This window comes from Notechis scutatus, chromosome 4, assembly GCF_049901735.1.
Source record: "Notechis scutatus isolate UNSWTSFEM ecotype Mainland chromosome 4, rNotScu1.2, whole genome shotgun sequence".
In the NCBI taxonomy this organism is placed as follows: Eukaryota; Metazoa; Chordata; class Lepidosauria; order Squamata; family Elapidae; genus Notechis; species Notechis scutatus.
Genome location: NC_142012.1, coordinates 122,579,211 through 122,598,555, shown reverse-complemented (window position 1 = coordinate 122,598,555; position 19,345 = coordinate 122,579,211). Strand labels below are relative to the sequence as shown.

Here is a 19,345-nt window from a genome sequence, read left to right as displayed (position 1 = left end):
CTTGTGAGTTTACTGCTGTCTCCATCTGCTCTTTTCCACATTCCTGATTATAGTATTCCAAGCAATATGGGGAAAAAGCAAGCAAGAGTTGAAGCAATCTGCACCTCTACTGCATAATTAGAGAAAGTAGTCAAAAGTGATCTGTTGTCCCATCAGAGGAAAACATTTCTTCCCCAATAACCACAAATATCCTGGGAAAGGGAAGAACATAGTGTTGGTCAAAAGATCCCCATTCACCAGCCTGTGTTCATAGCCATCCAACAGGGGCAAAATTACCCTATCGAAGTAAGGAACAATTCATGTCCCATTTAAATAAGAGCACCAGAATATAGCACGGTTGTGTACTTGGAAAGTTTTTCAAAGGAAAAAAAATCTGAGAATGTTCTTTCAGGTCACATTTACTAATCTTGCCTTTCAGTTAACCATTTGTGACTGCTCTTCTGTAGGCAGAATGACCAGTATTTTTACTAATAATGATTAACAAGTGATTGTATGCAGAATCAGAAAACAAGAAATTGTCATACCCTAAATCAGGGGTCTTCAAACTTGACAGCTTTAAGATTTGTGGACTTCAACTCCCAGAATTCTTCCTCCAGGTCATGTTAGCTCAGGAATTCTGGGAGTTGAAGTCCACAAGTCTTAAACTTACCAAGTTTGAAGACCCTTATCTAAATCTTTAAATCCAATGTCATAAATTGGTGAAGACGTCAGGAAAAGTTCACAACTAAAGCTATAATGGTAACCCAGGGTTGATCAGAGATTGATTTAGCCTGGTGGTCTTCCAAGGACCAAAAGAGGAAAGAGTAGAGTGGCTGCTTGTGAAATGATTTTAACTGTTAGGTAAATTAACTTTTGATTAGTATTTTGTTGATCAGGTATAGCCAATACAAAAATGATGAAATATATAGCACTTTGGTTTCCAAAACCATTTCATCAAAACCATTTCAAAAACCAAAGATATTCTAATTGTAGAATCTATAGTCTTCCAAGTGATTCTAGCTTTAAATTACAAAAAATACTTGGAGGTCCTTCTTCCCACAGAAAAAGCCATTTTTTCAATGAGTTTTATGAAGATAAACACAGGTATTTTTAAGAATACATCAAATCTATAAGGAAAATGGTATTCAAAAAAGAAAGTAGGTCAGGCAGAAGTATCTAATATCTTTTCCCTCATTAATGATAGATACAATAGCCAGAGATGCAAGAAAACATAACTCATATGTTCATATTCATTAACACAAATATATCACAATAAAGGCAGTATATTCTAGACTACCAAACTCATATCATGCCCTTTCAATAAATACAAGTTGCATATTCAAACATGAGTAACAAAAGACATTTTGGCTGGAATCGATTATTTGCCTCTAAAAAGGTATTAACTGGACTGGGCAGTAAAATAGATTTTAGCTTTCAAACCTCAGCTTTCAAATATAGTGACACTGAAAACTACTTTTATATTACATATCCTGGCAGTCTTTCATCAATCACACCCTACAGCTGCAATAGTTTAACATACTGTAAATTTATTCAGCTACTTTACACGTTCTGAAATTGAGACTTATCTCTTCCCTCTTGTTTTCAATATGAGTACATACATTTTTCCTTGCCTGCAAGGATCAGCTGACTGTACACACTGCCCACCATAATTCCACTGCCTTACAGCTTGTTTCTCCCAAATTTTGAGATTACCTTTAATAATATGAAAACTAGTAAACACGCAACACCTGCAAGCTTTATAGGAAAAATATATGTCAATAGCACTAGCTCCCATGGAATTAAAACATTGCCTATTGCTTTGCCATACAAATACACATAATTGGAGGGTGGGAGGGAAACAGATCCTTGAACTTACAATCTGTCTTTACATTTTTCATCTTTTTTCTGTTAATGAACACTATTGGAGGGGGTGTCAATAAATTCAGGGAGTCTTATGATTCAGGCAGATGGACCACTGATTAGTATTTTGGTTTGGGTGAGCTACCTTTCTCCAAACTCAGCAATTGGCAGTACTAGTGCACTTATTGGATAAAGTGGTTATTGGATAAATTTATTTATTTGTATCCACCTTTATTATTTATACAAATTACTCAAGGCAGCAAAAAAAATTCCACACACCTTCTCCTTCTATTTTTCACACAACTTTGTGAGCTGAGCTGAACTGAGAGAATGTGACTGGCCCAAAAGAGATGCCTGGGAAATGCAGACTTCTTGGCATATCAATAAAAGCAGGATGAAAGCCTTCAGGCCAACAGGGAAGAAAGGTGTATCAGGTACAGTGTATTTAGGTACACTATAGTGTATCAGGTATAGTATATGTTTCTATTGCTTTAGAGACAATTTCGACTCAGAGATGGCTCTACTTACAACACATTACAAGGTTGGAGGTGGACCATATGGTTTCAGAGATATGCAGATGGAAAGTTACTAGTTACTACACAAACTCACCAATTTGTGTGTACCTAGAGAAAAGAATGTCCTCATAGCTTTTTCTGTCATATGACACCAAGATGCAATAAGGAAAGGCAGCAAAGAATGCTCATCATAGAATAACAGCCTTAAACATATACATCACAGTAGAGATTATATTCCTTGGTTACATTTAGCAACCATGTATCTAGCCTTAAAAAAACCCTCTTACAAATAGAATCTTTTTCCAATGCAATGTAACTAATCCAAAATTCCATAATACAATATAACACAACGCAGCATTTTACTGATAAAAAACCCTATCGTGATCTACTTTGTAAATTGCAAACCTCTTTTGACACCAAAGACTGCATAAATTCTTCTGTACCTTAGTTAGGCTTGCTAACCATCTTTTTTTTAAAAAAATAATTTGTATAAAATGCTTCATGCCCTGTGTTGCTCACAGGTGCAAGTCTACATCAAGCCCCTCAAAAAATAAGCATTTTCATTTTCCCTAAACCCCATCACATCTTTCAACATGTACTCCCAGCCTCACAATGTTCTGATTCAAAATTCGGCCTTCTGAGCTTCTTCGTTATAAAAGCCAGGCCTTCAGTCCAGATTTTTATAAAATCCATTAAAAAAAAACTAAACAGAAAAATCCACATCAGGGAACTTCTTTCCATATCAAACCCGCTACAACCGAGGATCAATTATATGGAAAAGGAGAAAAAACCTGATGGAGAAACCTATGACTTGCTTGCTTTCTTTTATTTACTCACTACGCCGTAAGAATCTCAATTGCCAAATATTTGTTTGCTTTTTCTTCTAGACTATCTAAACTCATTTAAAAGATAACTGTTGCCCTTATGAGTTGTAGTAAACCCGCATAAATATCTCCTTCTCCACAAGTCCCCATCCTCTTTCTACTACCATTACCAGCAACAGCCATTGCCAACCCCTTTTTTCTTTCAATCCCCTCCCCACTCTTTTCCTTCTTACCATGAATTTCAGGGCTTTCTCTTGCACCACAGCCTCGGCGGGGTCCATAGCCTCGCCAATTCGTCTCTGGTGTAGCTGCGGTGTCTCCGCCAGCTCCGGGCCTCAGCCGGCCTTGGGCCTACGCCGCCCCTCCCCCAAGCCTATCTCTTTCTCACTTAGTGCAAGGCCGCAGCCGGCGCTATGAGAGAGAAAGCTCCCTTGTTCTCCGGCTCATGGAAACGGGAAATGTAGTTTCGGGAACTCCTGAGAAGCAGCCCAGAGTGTCCAAAACACTACACTTCCCAACAATCCCTGCGTGAGAGGAAATGCTGCACTAATCGTTTCTTATGGAGCACGAAAGTGGGGGCTGTTAGAAGCGGTTGTGCTATCGGCTGAGTACGGTAGCTGAAATAGGTAAAGGGGAGGAGGAGGAGGAGATTTCACATTTAATCTTACTATTCCGAGAGAGAAAAAGCTCATGAAAACTAAAGTTTTTTAACGAGCCTGTGTGAATTCTCGTAAGGTCACCTAAAATATTTGTTTAATTGGGAAGGTCCTCAAAATATTTGAAGGGCAATTCACCATTATTGCTAAGGATTGATGCCGAACAACTAATCAGAGTGAGAAGTTAGGACAATACTGTTGGGCTTTTCTAGATTTTATTGTAAAAAAAGCTGGAACTGCCAAGGCTATATCCTCAGAATATCATTTCCTTACAATATATTATTCAGTATTTTATGTTTAATTATACCAATTAAAACTGGTATATACAGAATATGTATACTCAATAGTAACTATTCAAGAAACTATTTGCTTAAAAATAGCGCAACCTGAAATGATTTAATATTGTATTATTGTTAATGTAGTATTTTTATTATTGCTTGTGGCACTCATATATTACATACAATCTGCAAGATCAAGGAACCAGAAAGCACAGCTTTCTTGACCAACAATTCTTATGCTTACACAACATACCTGGAATCAAAGAAAAGTACTTAATTTGGCATTGCATTGTAATAGGAATTCTCTACTGAAAAACATTTTGATCCAACTCAAATCTATCCACAAAACTAACATCTGGACAAATACCACAAAAAGTCAGCAGTTATGTTTCTTTTGAGGACATAACAGCAAGGATGGTTGGTTATCTGTTATCTAAGTCTGTTCAAGGATAGTTTTGTTCCTTTCATTTAGCTTTCTTACTTTCTCCTTCCCCACCAACTCTGAATGAAAGTCTTCTTGCATGGAACATTCATCACATTTGTCTTCTTCTTAGAGGAAGATATTATGACCTCTACAGTTCACAGTTTAGAGAGAAATTGAAAAGATCCATACAGAAGCGTATGTATTCACACCAGTGAAGAAAAGATCAACTACCAGTTTCTAGAATGCAAGGGAACCTCTGTGAAAATGCCCAGAAGCAGCAAAGACAATGAGGATAGGAAGAAAAATCACTTGAGTCCCTACTGGCTGACTGAAGATGCTTGTGAGTTTACTGCTGTCTCCATCTGCTCTTTTCCACATTCCTGATTATAGTATTCCAAGCAATATGGGGAAAAAGCAAGCAAGAGTTGAAGCAATCTGCACCTCTACTGCATAATTAGAGAAAGTAGTCAAAAGTGATCTGTTGTCCCATCAGAGGAAAACATTTCTTCCCCAATAACCACAAATATCCTGGGAAAGGGAAGAACATAGTGTTGGTCAAAAGATCCCCATTCACCAGCCTGTGTTCATAGCCATCCAACAGGGGCAAAATTACCCTATCGAAGTAAGGAACAATTCATGTCCCATTTAAATAAGAGCACCAGAATATAGCACGGTTGTGTACTTGGAAAGTTTTTCAAAGGAAAAAAAATCTGAGAATGTTCTTTCAGGTCACATTTACTAATCTTGCCTTTCAGTTAACCATTTGTGACTGCTCTTCTGTAGGCAGAATGACCAGTATTTTTACTAATAATGATTAACAAGTGATTGTATGCAGAATCAGAAAACAAGAAATTGTCATACCCTAAATCAGGGGTCTTCAAACTTGACAGCTTTAAGATTTGTGGACTTCAACTCCCAGAATTCTTCCTCCAGGTCATGTTAGCTCAGGAATTCTGGGAGTTGAAGTCCACAAGTCTTAAACTTACCAAGTTTGAAGACCCTTATCCTAAATCTTTAAATCCAATGTCATAAATTGGTGAAGACGTCAGGAAAAGTTCACAACTAAAGCTATAATGGTAACCCAGGGTTGATCAGAGATTGATTTAGCCTGGTGGTCTTCCAAGGACCAAAAGAGGAAAGAGTAGAGTGGCTGCTTGTGAAATGATTTTAACTGTTAGGTAAATTAACTTTTGATTAGTATTTTGTTGATCAGGTATAGCCAATACAAAAATGATGAAATATATAGCACTTTGGTTTCCAAAACCATTTCATCAAAACCATTTCAAAAACCAAAGATATTCTAATTGTAGAATCTATAATCTTCCAAGTGATTCTAGCTTTAAATTACAAAAAAATACTTGGAGGTCCTTCTTCCCACAGAAAAAGCCATTTTTCAATGAGTTTTATGAAGATAAACACAGGTATTTTTAAGAATACATCAAATCTATAAGGAAAATGGTATTCAAAAAGAAAGTAGGTCAGGCAGAAGTATCTAATATCTTTTCCTCATTAATGATAGATACAATAGCCAGAGATGCAAGAAAACATAACTCATATGTTCATATTCATTAACACAAATATATCACAATAAAGGCAGTATATTCTAGACTACCAAACTCATATCATGCCCTTTCAATAAATACAAGTTGCATATTCAAACATGAGTAACAAAAGACATTTTGGCTGGAATCGATTATTTGCCTCTAAAAAGGTATTAACTGGACTGGGCAGTAAAATAGATTTTAGCTTTCAAACCTCAGCTTTCAAATATAGTGACACTGAAAACTACTTTTATATTACATATCCTGGCAGTCTTTCATCAATCACACCCTACAGCTGCAATAGTTTAACATACTGTAAATTTATTCAGCTACTTTACACGTTCTGAAATTGAGACTTATCTCTTCCCTCTTGTTTTCAATATGAGTACATACATTTTTCCTTGCCTGCAAGGATCAGCTGACTGTACACACTGCCCACCATAATTCCACTGCCTTACAGCTTGTTTCTCCCAAATTTTGAGATTACCTTTAATAATATGAAAACTAGTAAACACGCAACACCTGCAAAGCTTTATAGGAAAAATATATGTCAATAGCACTAGCTCCCATGGAATTAAAACATTGCCTATTGCTTTGCCATACAAATACACATAATTGGAGGGTTGGAGGGAAACAGATCCTTGAACTTACAGTCTTTACATTTTTCATCTTTTTTCTGTTAATGAACACTATTGGACGGGATGTCAATAAATTCAGGGATTCTTATGATTCAGGCAGATGGACCACTGATTAGTATTTTGGTTTGGGTGAGCTACCTTTCTCCAAACTCAGCAATTGGCAGTACTAGTGCACTTATTGGATAAAGTGGTTATTGGATAAATTTATTTATTTGTATCCACCTTTATTATTTATACAAATTACTCAAGGCAGCAAAAAAATTCCACACACCTTCTCCTTCTATTTTTCACACAACTTTGTGAGCTGAACTGAACTGAGAGAATGTGACTGGTCCAAAGAGATGCCTGGGAAATGCAGACTTCTTGGCATATCAATAAAAGCAGGATGAAAGCCTTCAGGCCAACGGGGAAGAAGGTGTATCAGGGTACAGTGTATTTAGGTACACTATAGTGTATCAGGTATAGTATATGTTTCTATTGCTTTAGAGACAATTTCGACTCAGAGATGGCTCTACTTACAACACATTACAAGGTTGGAGGTGGACCATATGGTTTCAGAGAAATGCAGATGGAAAGTTACTAGTTACTACACAAACTCACCAATTTGTGTGTACCTAGAGAAAAGAATGTCCTCATAGCTTTTTCTGTCATATGACACCAAGATGCAATAAGGAAAGGCAGCAAAGAATGCTCATCATAGAATAACAGCCTTAAACATATACATCACAGTAGAGATTATATTCCTTGGTTACATTTAGCAACCATGTATCTAGCCTTAAAAAAAACCTCTTACAAATAGAATCTTTTTCCAATGCAATGTAACTAATCCAAAATTCCATAATACAATATAACACAATGCAGCATTTTACTGATAAAAAACCCTATCATGTTCTACTTTGTAAATTGCAAACCTCTTTGACACCAAAGACTGCATAAATTCTTCTGTACCTTAGTTAGGCTTGCTAACCATCTTTTAAAAAAAAATCATTTGTATAAAATGCTTCATGCCCTGTGCTGCTCACAGGTGCAAGTCTACATCAAGCCCCTCAAAAAAATAAGCATTTTCATTTTCCCTAAACCCCATCACATCTTTCAACATGTACTCCCAGCCTCACAATGTTCTGATTCAAAATTCGGCCTTCTGAGCTTCTTCGTTATAAAAGCCAGGCCTTCAGTCCAGATTTTTATAAAATCCATTAAAAAAAAACTAAACAGAAAAATCCACATCAGGGAACTTCTTTCCATATCAAACCCGCTACAACCGAGGATCAATTATATGGAAAAGGAGAAAAACCTGATGGAGAAACCTATGACTTGCTTGCTTTCTTTATTTACTCACTACGTAAGAATCTCAATTGCCAAATATTTCTTTGTTTTTTCTTCTAGACTATCTAAACTCATTTAAAAGATAACTGTTGCCCTTATGAGTTGTAGTAAACCCGCATAAATATCTCCTTCTCCACAAGTCCCCATCCTCTTTCTACTACCATTACCAGCAACAGCCATTGCCAACCCCTTTTTCTTTCAATCCCCTCCCCACTCTTTTCCTTCTTACCATGAATTTCAGGGCTTTCTCTTGCACCACAGCCTCGGCGGGGTCCATAGCCTCGCCAATTCGTCTCTGGTGTAGCTGCGGTGTCTCCGCCAGCTCCGGGCCTCAGCCGGCCTTGGGCCTACGCCGCCCCTCCCCCAAGCCTATCTCTTTCTCACTTAGTGCAAGGCCGCAGCCGGCGCTATGAGAGAGAAAGCTCCCTTGTTCTCCGGCTCATGGAAACGGGAAATGTAGTTTCGGGAACTCCTGAGAAGCAGCCCAGAGTGTCCAAAACACTACACTTCCCAACAATCCCTGCGTGAGAGGAAATGCTGCACTAATCGTTTCTTATGGAGCACGAAAGTGGGGCTGTTAGAAGCGGTTGTGCTATCGGCTGAGTAAGGTAGCTGAAATAGGTAAAGGGGAGGAGGAGGAGGAGATTTCACATTTAATCTTACTATTCCGAGAGAGAAAAAGCTCATGAAAACTAAAGTTTTTTAACGAGCCTGTGTGAATTCGTTTTTTAGGACAATACTGTTGGGCTTTTCTATATATATAATTACATATATACATTGCTATCTACGTAATTGTACCATTGCACAGAATGGGCTTGCAGTGCCCGACCAAAGAATGCATTTTGGTCTTAACACCTCTTATGGATCAGCCATTGTGATCTATAAACATATGTTAATATATTGTGTGGCTTCAGCTGTGTTTATTCAGTAAGCATTAGCTTAAATATGCCGCTTAGCATGATATATGGACTTAGTGAGGGAATTAACATTTTTAATTAGCTGCTCAATAAAAAAAGTGACTCCAATATAGTACTGTGTGTGGTGTTAGGATTGTTTTTAACACACATACATCCACCATCAAATAATTGCTGAGGCTCAAGTAACTCAAGGGAACCAACTTATTGAATAGCTCCTCAAGACCAGCACTTTGATCTCTCAAAAGAAAATTATGTTGCAATAGCAGTCCTTTGTTGTGACTCTTGTTTCCAATTGTAACCATTTTAGTCTCCTGCCCAAAATAACTGGTTGTATATTGGTACTCATTTTACTCATTCACCTGTTTTCTTTGGAAGATCATGAGGAATGGGGTCTTAAGTTACCGGAAAGTAAATTCCAGTTGAATTTTGGGGAAAAAATTTAACAGAAAGACCTAATTCACCAGATCAACCACAGAACTAATTACCAAGGATGTGATGGAATACATTAAATTTGAAATGCTTTAATTTGAATTTTTAAACAGATTTGCAGATTAGGTTTGTGGACCAAAGTGCATCTTACACCTCAGTGATTTTTATAATATATCAGATTATAAAACAAGCTGTGACTTTTCTCTGACTGACAGTAGAAGACTAATTAATAATTACTGATTATAATTATATATATATATATATAATAAATACCCGAACAAAGCTGAATACCATACATGTAAGTACCCATGAAAACTTAAGAAAACACACACACACACATATATATAAAATTATAATCAGTAATTATTAATTAGTCTTCTACTGTCAGTCAGAGAAAAGTCACAGCTATTCCTTGGAGAAGTAGGGATAAAACAAGCAAGGTGTGATATCAAAAAGCCTGTCCACTGCCTCACTATCCACTGCCTCACTAAAATCAAAGTGCTGATGGGTACCTTTAAGGTTTTGGATGGTTAAAGGTTCTAGCAGAATGTCTCCATCATCAATCATCTGTATAAATCTAATCTCGTGTTAGTTTATGATTCAGCATGTTGTGAAAACCAGAAAGTTGCATTAATAAATCATTCTTTTTGTTTCTGATTCAAATTGAGTTGTGTTGGGGGGTGCACAAAGGGAGGCTCAGCCAATCTCATTGTACACATGTTGTATTCTGACAATAAAAGTAATAATAAATAATCAATTGATCATCTATTCAGATTTGCAGGTGCCTGTAGGTGGTACTACGTGAAAGTCAAGCTAGCCAATAAAGAAAATGAAAAAAAGCAACATCCAGGATCTACAACTATGCACCCGCAACCCTGTGTCCATATCTTAGGTTTGAATTTCCCCAGGACACTAGCTATCCCACGGTTTTATAAATAAACCTATGAAGTCTCCAAAAACATTTACCTTGTTTGTGTCCCTTTTCGCTTTAGCTACTTATTAAGTTTAGAAATATTAGTAACTCACTAAAAACTTGGGAAACATATATCCTACCAGGAATCTATACTAGGACTGCAAGCTAACATCATTTCAGAACAAAATAACAGAGCTGGAAGAGACCCAGTCAAACCTCCAGCTCAAGCAAGAAACCCTAAACAGTTTCAGACAAATGATTGTCCAATCTCTTCTTGAAAACCTCCAGTGATGGAGCACCACAACTTCTGGAGGCAAGCTGTTCCACTGATTAATTGTTCTCTTCCCTGCACTCTTTCTAAGTCTCAACATCTTTTATATAGCATGGTGTTGGAAGAAATGTCCATCTGGGTTCAGTTCTAAGTTGTAAGAAAGATACTGGAAACATGGAGACTGCTTGGAAGGATGGTTTAATGGTGGACAGGACACATGGTTTTGAGGTCCTGGGCAAAAAAAAAAAATAATGAGCACGATTGAGAGAGGGAGAATGATTTATACCCTCTGTTGGGCTTTGAACTTGCTTCCTGTTCCTGTGGTAAGAAATGTATCCTGATTGGTTGTCAGACTTCCATGGAAGGGTAACTTTGTAGGTTGTCTTGAGTCCCAGGCTTGGTTGAATCTTGCTGGGTGATGTAATAAAGGGGTGCTGGGCAATTCCTGTTCTGATGGCTTTGTCCTGGTTAGTGATTGCTCTGAGTTTTTCCTTCCTGCCCCCGATGAACTAATCCTGTTTCAATCTTTTGTCTTTTCCTATTTTAGGAATTAATCTTGTCGGGGAGCAGGAAAAAGGGAGCTTCATCTTACTTTGGAGAGTTTATTTTTTAGCCTGAATCCCCTTATCTTAATGGCTCTACTTAAGTATTTCTGTGGTCAGCTTTTGTTACTTTTGTAACAGCCCTTAGCAGGCTGCTCTTGAGTTTTTTTTTCCTTTAAGCTGGTGTTTCTTGGTTTTCTTTAAGGCTGGCTTGAGTTTTCTTGGCACTGTTTTCTGAGGTTTCTAGTGCTGTGCAGTGCTTGGCACTGTCCTTTTGGTGACAATGGTGACCAAAACTGGATGCAATGTTTCAAGTATGATCAATGTGACCAAGACATTATAAAGTAGTACTAATGCTTTACCTGATCTTTATTTTCTCCCTCTGTTGATGCAAACTAGGACTGAGTTGGCTTTTTGACAGCTACAGCTCACTTCTGGCTCACATTTAAATGATTGTCATTAGGACTCCAAGATCCTTCTCACAGTTACTACTACTGAGCCAGGGACCACCTATTTTATACCTATGCATTTGATGTAGAACTTTACTTTTTTCATGATTGAAATTCATTTTGTAGATACACCCTTTGTATCTTAAACCTACTTTCAAAAATATCCTTCAGTATGTCTAATGTTAGAATATTTTGCTTTATTCTATAATTGTAAATCAAATTCTTGTGTTCTCCTTTAATTGTAACCTTTAGTTCCTTCTACTGTCCCAATTTTTAAAATCTTATCTTGCTATGTTTTTTTCACAAAAATTCAAAACAAAAGCATTTTTCCACAGGAAAGATTCTTTATAATTAATTCCAAAATCTTATGTTAAATTTATCTGAACTCTTATTCTGTTTATTCTGAACTCTTATTCAAAAAACCCAAAACTCTTTTTTCCCCTTAAGGATTGAAGGAAACCTACAGGGTGCTGTCAGACTTATCAATCTGAAAGTTTCTAATAGCTGAAAAGCAGTTTAACAAGCAATTTCTGAAAATGATAAGAAAAGGAAGTGCACAAATTTTGTATCCTTTCAGGTGTGCTGATCATAGTTTGAGCAAGATGGCTATTATCTTGTCTCCCAGAGCTCTAAATCCATTGCATACCACTTTTCGTGCAGCCTCTTCATAAGGAGCAACTACCTGGAGTACTTCTCAAAAGTACTTTCAAGTCCTCTTTTTGTCCAGATTGGTTTCAAAGAGCTGGTCTACTTGATGATGTACTTGCTTTCCTGTCCACTACGGTCATTGACTCCACTTTTCACACAGTTGCCTTCAGTCTTCCAAAATAATATTGTAACACTCACCCTAATCCCCTTGATCAAAACAATGTCACAACAAATTATTTAGTGTAAATTTTATCAGCAGAAAACTGATTTTACTATCAATATCAATTATAAGTTATACCAAACAGATATGTCATCAAGAAGCCAAACAGATTAATTGAACAGTGTGTGAATAAGTTATTTTATTTAGAAAGTTATTTACTTGGTATAGTGCAATAATTAAAGTGCTAGATTGGCCGCAGAATATGTAGGTTCAAGTCCAGCATCAGCCACAGAAGCTAATTGAATTAGTTTAGTCTACTTTTTCTCAGTCCAATTTATCTCTCAGAGTTGTAAGGAAAAATGGAAGATGGAAGCACTGTTTACATTTCCTTTGAACTTCTAAAGCAGGAGTGTCAAACTCAAGGCCCGTGGGCCAGATCTGGCCCATGGGGTGCTTAGATCTGGCCTGCAGAGCTGCTCTGGAAACAGTGAAGGACCACCCCGCAGTGCCTCTACCAGAAAAAATGGAGCTTGCGTCCCTCCTGAGCTCCATTTTTGCTGGCAGAGTGTTGCAGGAGGCCGTTGCAGCCAAAAACGGAGCTTGGGAGTCCATTTTTGTTGGCAGAGCACTCAGGCCAATACAGGCACCTCCAACACAAGTGATGTCAACCTCACCATGCCCACTTCTCCCCTCCCCAAGGTCAAAACAACGTTGATGCAGCCCTCAATGAAATCAAGTTTGAAGTTCTAAAGGAAAGGTGAGATTTACATTTAACAAAATTATTAAAATAACAATGAAGAAAGATTTTATGGCTGAAATATAGTAGCAGCAGGAAAAAAATATTTACAGTGTGTGGTTTTTTTTTTTATCATACAGTCTTCTTAAGAATTTCAGGCCCAGATAGGAACACCTGCTGTTTCCCTTAGGAGTTCAATATATGCTATACAATTTAAAAGCAGCTATAACTGTCGGTCCAAGATAAATTAAGGTGTCTAGTTCTGGAATGATCATATAAACATCTGTAACAGCACAGAGGATCCTTGGATAAATCAGGAGAGGCATCTGCATGACTGACAAATAGAGAAATCAGAGTTGTTGAAGCAATTATTGAAGATCTGTGATTACTTTTTTATTGTGAATGAGGTTTTTTTAGTTTAACTTAGGAAACTATCCACACCTAAGGATCTTGTAATTGTAGATATCAGTTCTACCTATTTTTATTTTGGGAGAATTAAAGACAATCACATTTTCTGCAGGTTAACAGTTATTTGTTTTTCTTGTCAGAAAATTCAGCTTAATTGACTAAAAAAAAGTTGAAAGGCATGTTTTTAAGCCAATTTATGATGCTGCAAATAATCTTAACACTGACAAATGTTGTGGAACTCTTCCCTCCTCAGCTCATTTTCCAAGGGCCATATTACAGGATGTTCTTGTTTCAGATGGAACTACAGATGAATGTTTGGCTATCACACAAACATTTTTTTTCACACAAATATTACTAAAGACACAGCCACATAACCTCTACACCAATTCAAAATACCCTTGCAAAATATTATTTAAGGGTGCTTCCTCATAATGCAATATTCTGGTCATATCTATATCTAAGGTCAGCTAACAGCTAAATAACATGTATCATGTTATTCTTTTCACAATAGCAAATTTTTTAAAAAATAGATTCCTTTTCTTTGTTTTAAATAAAGGGAAATAACTATGAAAGAGAAAATTGAGAAGAAAGATGGTAGTTTAGGGGAAAAAAATTCATTATTTCCTCAAAACTTTTTTAAAATATAATTTTATTAAGATTATAAAAAATGAGCAAAAATTAACACAATCTAAAATAGAATGAAGAGGGGGAAAAGGAAGAAATAAAAGAGAAAGCTAAAGTGCAAAAAAAAAGAGAAAAACAATAGAAAAGAAAGAAAAGGGGTATAAAGAAGTGATCGGAAACCCCAGTCTCCTTCCAATCAAGTGATTGGAAAGCCTTTATGGACTTCTTGTGTGTACAATATAAAAAAATGAACTTAGGATTCTTTGCTGATTAGATGGAATTGATTATGTGAAGAGTATCATGATATAACTTTAGAAAAAGAGGTAAATATACAATTGTATTTACAATTGGTACAAAGAAGATCAAAAGTCATTTCATTATCTCCTCAATCCTGACTTTACTACTCACTGTGCTTATCTTCACTGACGTTTCCCCCACCATTTCCCCCCTGCTACCATCTAGTCCAGGGGTGTCCAACCTTGGCAACTTTAAGACTTGTGGACTTCAACTCCCAGAATTCCTCAGCCAGCAAAGCTGGCTGAGGAAGTCCACAAGTCTTAAAGTTGCCAAGGTTGGACACCCCTGATAGTCTCATAGAGATGTTTTAAAAAATGCAACAGTGTTGTTGTTGTTGTTTGCCAAAGCAGATTCTAGATATGTTGTTACTATAACAGACATAAAATCCAAACAGTATGTAACCACTGAAACACGTGGATGTGTCTTTAGAATCTTCAAACCTGGTTTTTTTTTTTTTATTCTAAGGGGCGTGACCCAGTAAACTATATAATTAATTAAATTCAAACTTTATTTACTCATTAACTTACTTTTTTTAAAAAAAACACCTATCCCAATCTTTCAAAACTGGAACAACAGAACGATGCAGACAATAAATATAATTTTAGGTCAAGTTGTTTTTCTGGTCTCACCTAGTTTTTTGTCATAGGACCACCTACCTTTTTGAAATATCAGACCCAGCAATGCCAGAGTGACCAATAAGGAAGAGATGGGATCGACATACTGAGAGTAGAGATGAAGAGAATGTGAGAAGGCAAGAGTGACAAAGCAACAGGAAACCAATGGAGGGAGAAAGAAGAGGTGGGGAAATGTAAGAGAGTAAAAAAGACCGAGTGGATCTTTCAGATAGACAAATGAGATGGGACACAGAACTTGAGCTCCAAGCTGAATGAGAGCTTCTTGGTAAAGCAGAAGAGCCCCACTTATCTCCAAATCAAGTTTTGACAGAGTACTAATTCTCCTGTCTGTCAAAACGGTACTAACTCTACCCACATTAGCAAAAGTGATGGCCGCTTGTTTTTCCTACAAGGTAGGTGGGAATGGAAATGCTGGTTGGAAAGAAAACAATGTTAAGAAAAGAAACACAACTATCAGTTGTGAAGATGGAAGCATTCAATGTAGCTCCAAGGAGGGTACCTTTCTACCATTCTGGGATCCCAGAGGTATGAATGACTGCCTGTCTGCTTTGGAGACAGAAGTCCATAGAATGACACATTTAGGAAGTTGCAATATTAACCTTGGACACATTTGGGAATTTTTATCATTTTCATTCCTTTAAGCTTTTACTGCCTAAGCTTTTACTACCTGAGATAAGCTCTTTTAAATAATAATGATGATTTTAAATGATATTTTCAGGTCTACTATCTGCATGCATTCAGATTTGATACAATCATTTCAGGCAGCTTCTTGTATTACTTCACTGCAGACTGAAGTGAGGAGATGGAAGGACAGTGAGGAATAGGAAGTAGTAAGAAAATTTGTTGCAATACCTACTATGAGAAGGTGGCATTAATTGTTGAGAAGGCGGCAATCTAATCAGTGTAAAATATCAAATAAATTACTTCAGAATTATGAAGAAGGTAAATTCATTTATAGATGAGTCTACACATCACTTTCAATTTTAAAAGGAGGGAGGGAGGGAGAAAGGGAGGGAGGGAGGAGAATGACTTCTTGGAAGTTTTGAAACTGTTACAGTCTCAAAGCTGAAAGAGGTTTCGATGTCATGAATACATAATAAAGACTGAGATAATGAAAGGACTGAAATTCTCCTGGAAATCTAGACTTGCCTGTGTGACTCACCTGCTGTGCCTTCTACTGGTATATATAAAACAATCCCCATTCACCAAAAGTTTGGTGCCTCTACTTCAGGAAAAACCATTCATGCTCAAACTCACCATGTCCACATATATGCACACATGGCACATAAGATGATAGCATGTACATTAAAGTGTTGCTGACTAAATTACTAAGATGCATTAATGAATCATTCTGAACATTAATTTATTGCATAAAGTGTGAATATTCTATTATTCTAGTATATGTGCTGCCGAAGCGAGCACTGAATATTTTATTATTCTAATCAGTCTAGTATACCTCCAATATGAAACAACTCTTCTAGTCTTCAAACTAACTCCAGAATCAGACATGAAATATTCTGGTTGAATGGCTGGCACCATTTTATAGCCTAATTCTTAAAACAAGTTATATAAATCCTTAGGATTATCATGGTATATCCAAATTAGTTATTAGAGTCACTTGCAATGCCTACTCTTCTTTGCACATTTCTTTAAAAGTGTTTTTACCATGGCAGAAGAGTAATGGGAACAAACTCTCTAAACTCATGGAGATTTTCAGTTCTAATATAGGAAGAATGCATCATAATTTAACCTTGCACATTATGTGTGCATTGTTCCCCACTGCCATAGAGTACTTCCCACCTCCACATTAAAGAATGCTTTAAAGGTAAATATTCAGTTGTCTTCTTCTGTGGTATATTAATAATAACGGGCAGCTAAATATAGGAATATTTATTAGAAATTGGAGTAGCATGTGTACATAATAGATGGTAGTTTTACTTGTCAAGTAACGAACTGAAACTAGCCCTTCCAACATTGACTAATGTATGATATAGAAATATTAAATAAATAAATAAATCCATTACATTTAACATTTAGAAGAACTGGAGCAGATGAACTAGATTGCCATGACAGAAAAAGTTAAATTCTTCACTTTAGTTTAAAAGGGATCGAAGAGGGAAAAAAAGCTAGCTCAATTCAACAGCATAAAAACAATCCCAACAAGTATCTTAGAGCCAGAAGAGGCATTTTAAAACCTCATGAATATTTAGCTTGTCCTCACGTAAAATATATGACTTTGGGTAAGGATCAAGCAAAGGAGGAGCATGATTTTTTTCTGATTTATGGACCCAGTGACGGATTATTCATAGCAGAGCAGCTGTGTGGAAAGATTCATCCACTGCAAAATGTGATTGTACATCAGGCAGTCTGAGAGAATGGAACTATGACTAATGGCTACTTTACATATAAATGAGAAGGTTTGTCCTAGGTATATATACACACAGAGAGAGAGAGAATGAGAGGGAGGGAGGGAGAGATACCTTACTGAAGACGCCTACTGATCTCTTTGATCTGTGTAATAATTGGGACAACAGAAGAAAAAAAAACTGCCTAGCTAGTCTTATTCCAATCCAAAACATGTGCTTAGAAACTAACTGCAAAGTCAATCATTCTTTTTCTGCTCAACCATGAACTGATGATATTTCAACAGATTCAGCCAAATGGAGTAAAGAACTGGCAAATCTCTTGCCTATTCTTCATTGGACCAGCCTTGGAGAGGAGCCAAGCCACATGTAATCTCACCCTAAAATTTAGTGGTCCATTCAAATACTAGCTTCAAAAAAAAACTTTTGGTGGAAATAGAAACATGATAGGGTATAACATTTTTCAGGACCAAAGTATAAAGATTGTTATATTTTGCTTCATAGGCTGAAACTCTAGAATACTAATTTGAAAATAAGTACTTATGCACAATAGATTTATATCTGAGCAAAGATCATTAATATCATTTTAAAGCATAAATTGGAATGAATCCAATTCTGATGTATTAATTAGAGCTTTTTTTATAAAAAAAAGTATTAAGTGTCAAGGCTGTACTAGAATAGAATAGAATAGAATAGAATAGAATAGAATAGAATAGAATAGAATAGAATAGAATAGAATAGAATAGAATAGAATAGAATTCTTTATTGGCCAAGTGTGATTGAACACACAAGGAATTTGTCTTAGTGCAAATGCTCTCAGTATACATAAAAGAAAAGATACATTCATCAAGAGTCAAGAATCATAAGGTACAGCACTTAATAATAGTCATAGGGTACAATAAGCAATCAAATCATACTAGGAAACAGTCAATATAAATCGTAAGGATACAAGCGACAAAGTTACAGTCATACAGTCACAAGTGGGAAGGAATGGGTAATAAGGAGTGATGAGAAGATTAATAGTAATAGTAATGCAGACTTTAGATTACTAGATTTAATAGCTGTATAATATCTCCTGATTTGAAAGCAGAGATTTTTAATATGCTTGGAACTGATAATAAAGGAAAGATACTACCTACTTGTTTATTGTTTGTGAGCTTTCTGAGTGCCTCCAGTTACCAATATATGATTCAAATTATGGGATAGACAAGCCCTTAATATGATCCAGCAGAATTCTTGCTATGTCTTGGTTGGCCTTCTTTGTGTTATAGCTTCCACTTGAAACAGTATGTTGGACAAAATTCTTTCCATTCAACTAGAAGCAGAATGGAACTGCCTTCTAGTAGCTTCAACAAGCACTAGCAGTAAGCAAGACAAAATCTGGTTAAGAGGCAGTAACATTGTGAGAAACATTTCCTTTGATCAGAAATTTTCATTAGCCAGAAGGTAAACAGTGACCAGTAAGATGATGTTAATATTGATGACTGCCTGATTTACAGTGGAAAGTTCCCTATTCAGGTGCAGCCACAGAAGGCTATTTATCATACCTGGCTCAATCAAGCCTCCAGACACAGAGAAGGGCTTTTCCATTATATTACTGGGCATTATAGGATGTATAGAAGGAAGCAGCCTTTACCTAAGATATCCTGGGCATTAGAAGTTAGTGAATCTAAGTTATAAATGTTCTTCAGTTGTATTATAAATGCAATTAATAGTACTTATTTGCAACAAAGACATGAAAATTTTTCAGAGATGAAAAACTCATCCCAATGGCTAATTCTTCCAGTTCTTTTGTGAGCAACATACTATAGAATAAAGTTTAAAGACTGATAATAGGATTCAAGGGGTTTAAGGAATTGATAGACTATTTATGGCCATTCCATTTTTTATAATTGGCTTACAGAAGACAGTG

The 19,345-nt window shown here is 36.5% G+C and overlaps 1 protein-coding gene across 21 annotated transcripts in view; it reads right to left on the bottom strand.

Annotated features, from left to right (window-relative positions):
• BTRC (beta-transducin repeat containing E3 ubiquitin protein ligase) overlaps window positions 1-18,784 on the bottom strand; it is a 184,952-nt gene extending 166,168 nt beyond the window's left edge. For 4 of the 21 annotated variants that reach the window (XM_087964655.1, XM_026669973.2, XM_026670144.2 and 1 more), the window contains exon 1: window positions 3,412-3,620. Coding sequence is in view for 8 of the 21 variants with exons in the window: in XM_087964648.1 (XP_087820774.1) it covers window positions 3,412-3,459 (48 nt within the window). In the remaining 13 variants the exon portion in view is untranslated. Of the gene's footprint in view, window positions 1-3,411; window positions 3,794-18,572 lie in introns of those variants that run through there. The other 17 variants (XM_087964658.1, XM_087964661.1, XM_026669466.2 and 14 more) reach the window with 12 other exon arrangements.
• Window positions 18,785-19,345: the final 561 nt, after the last annotated feature.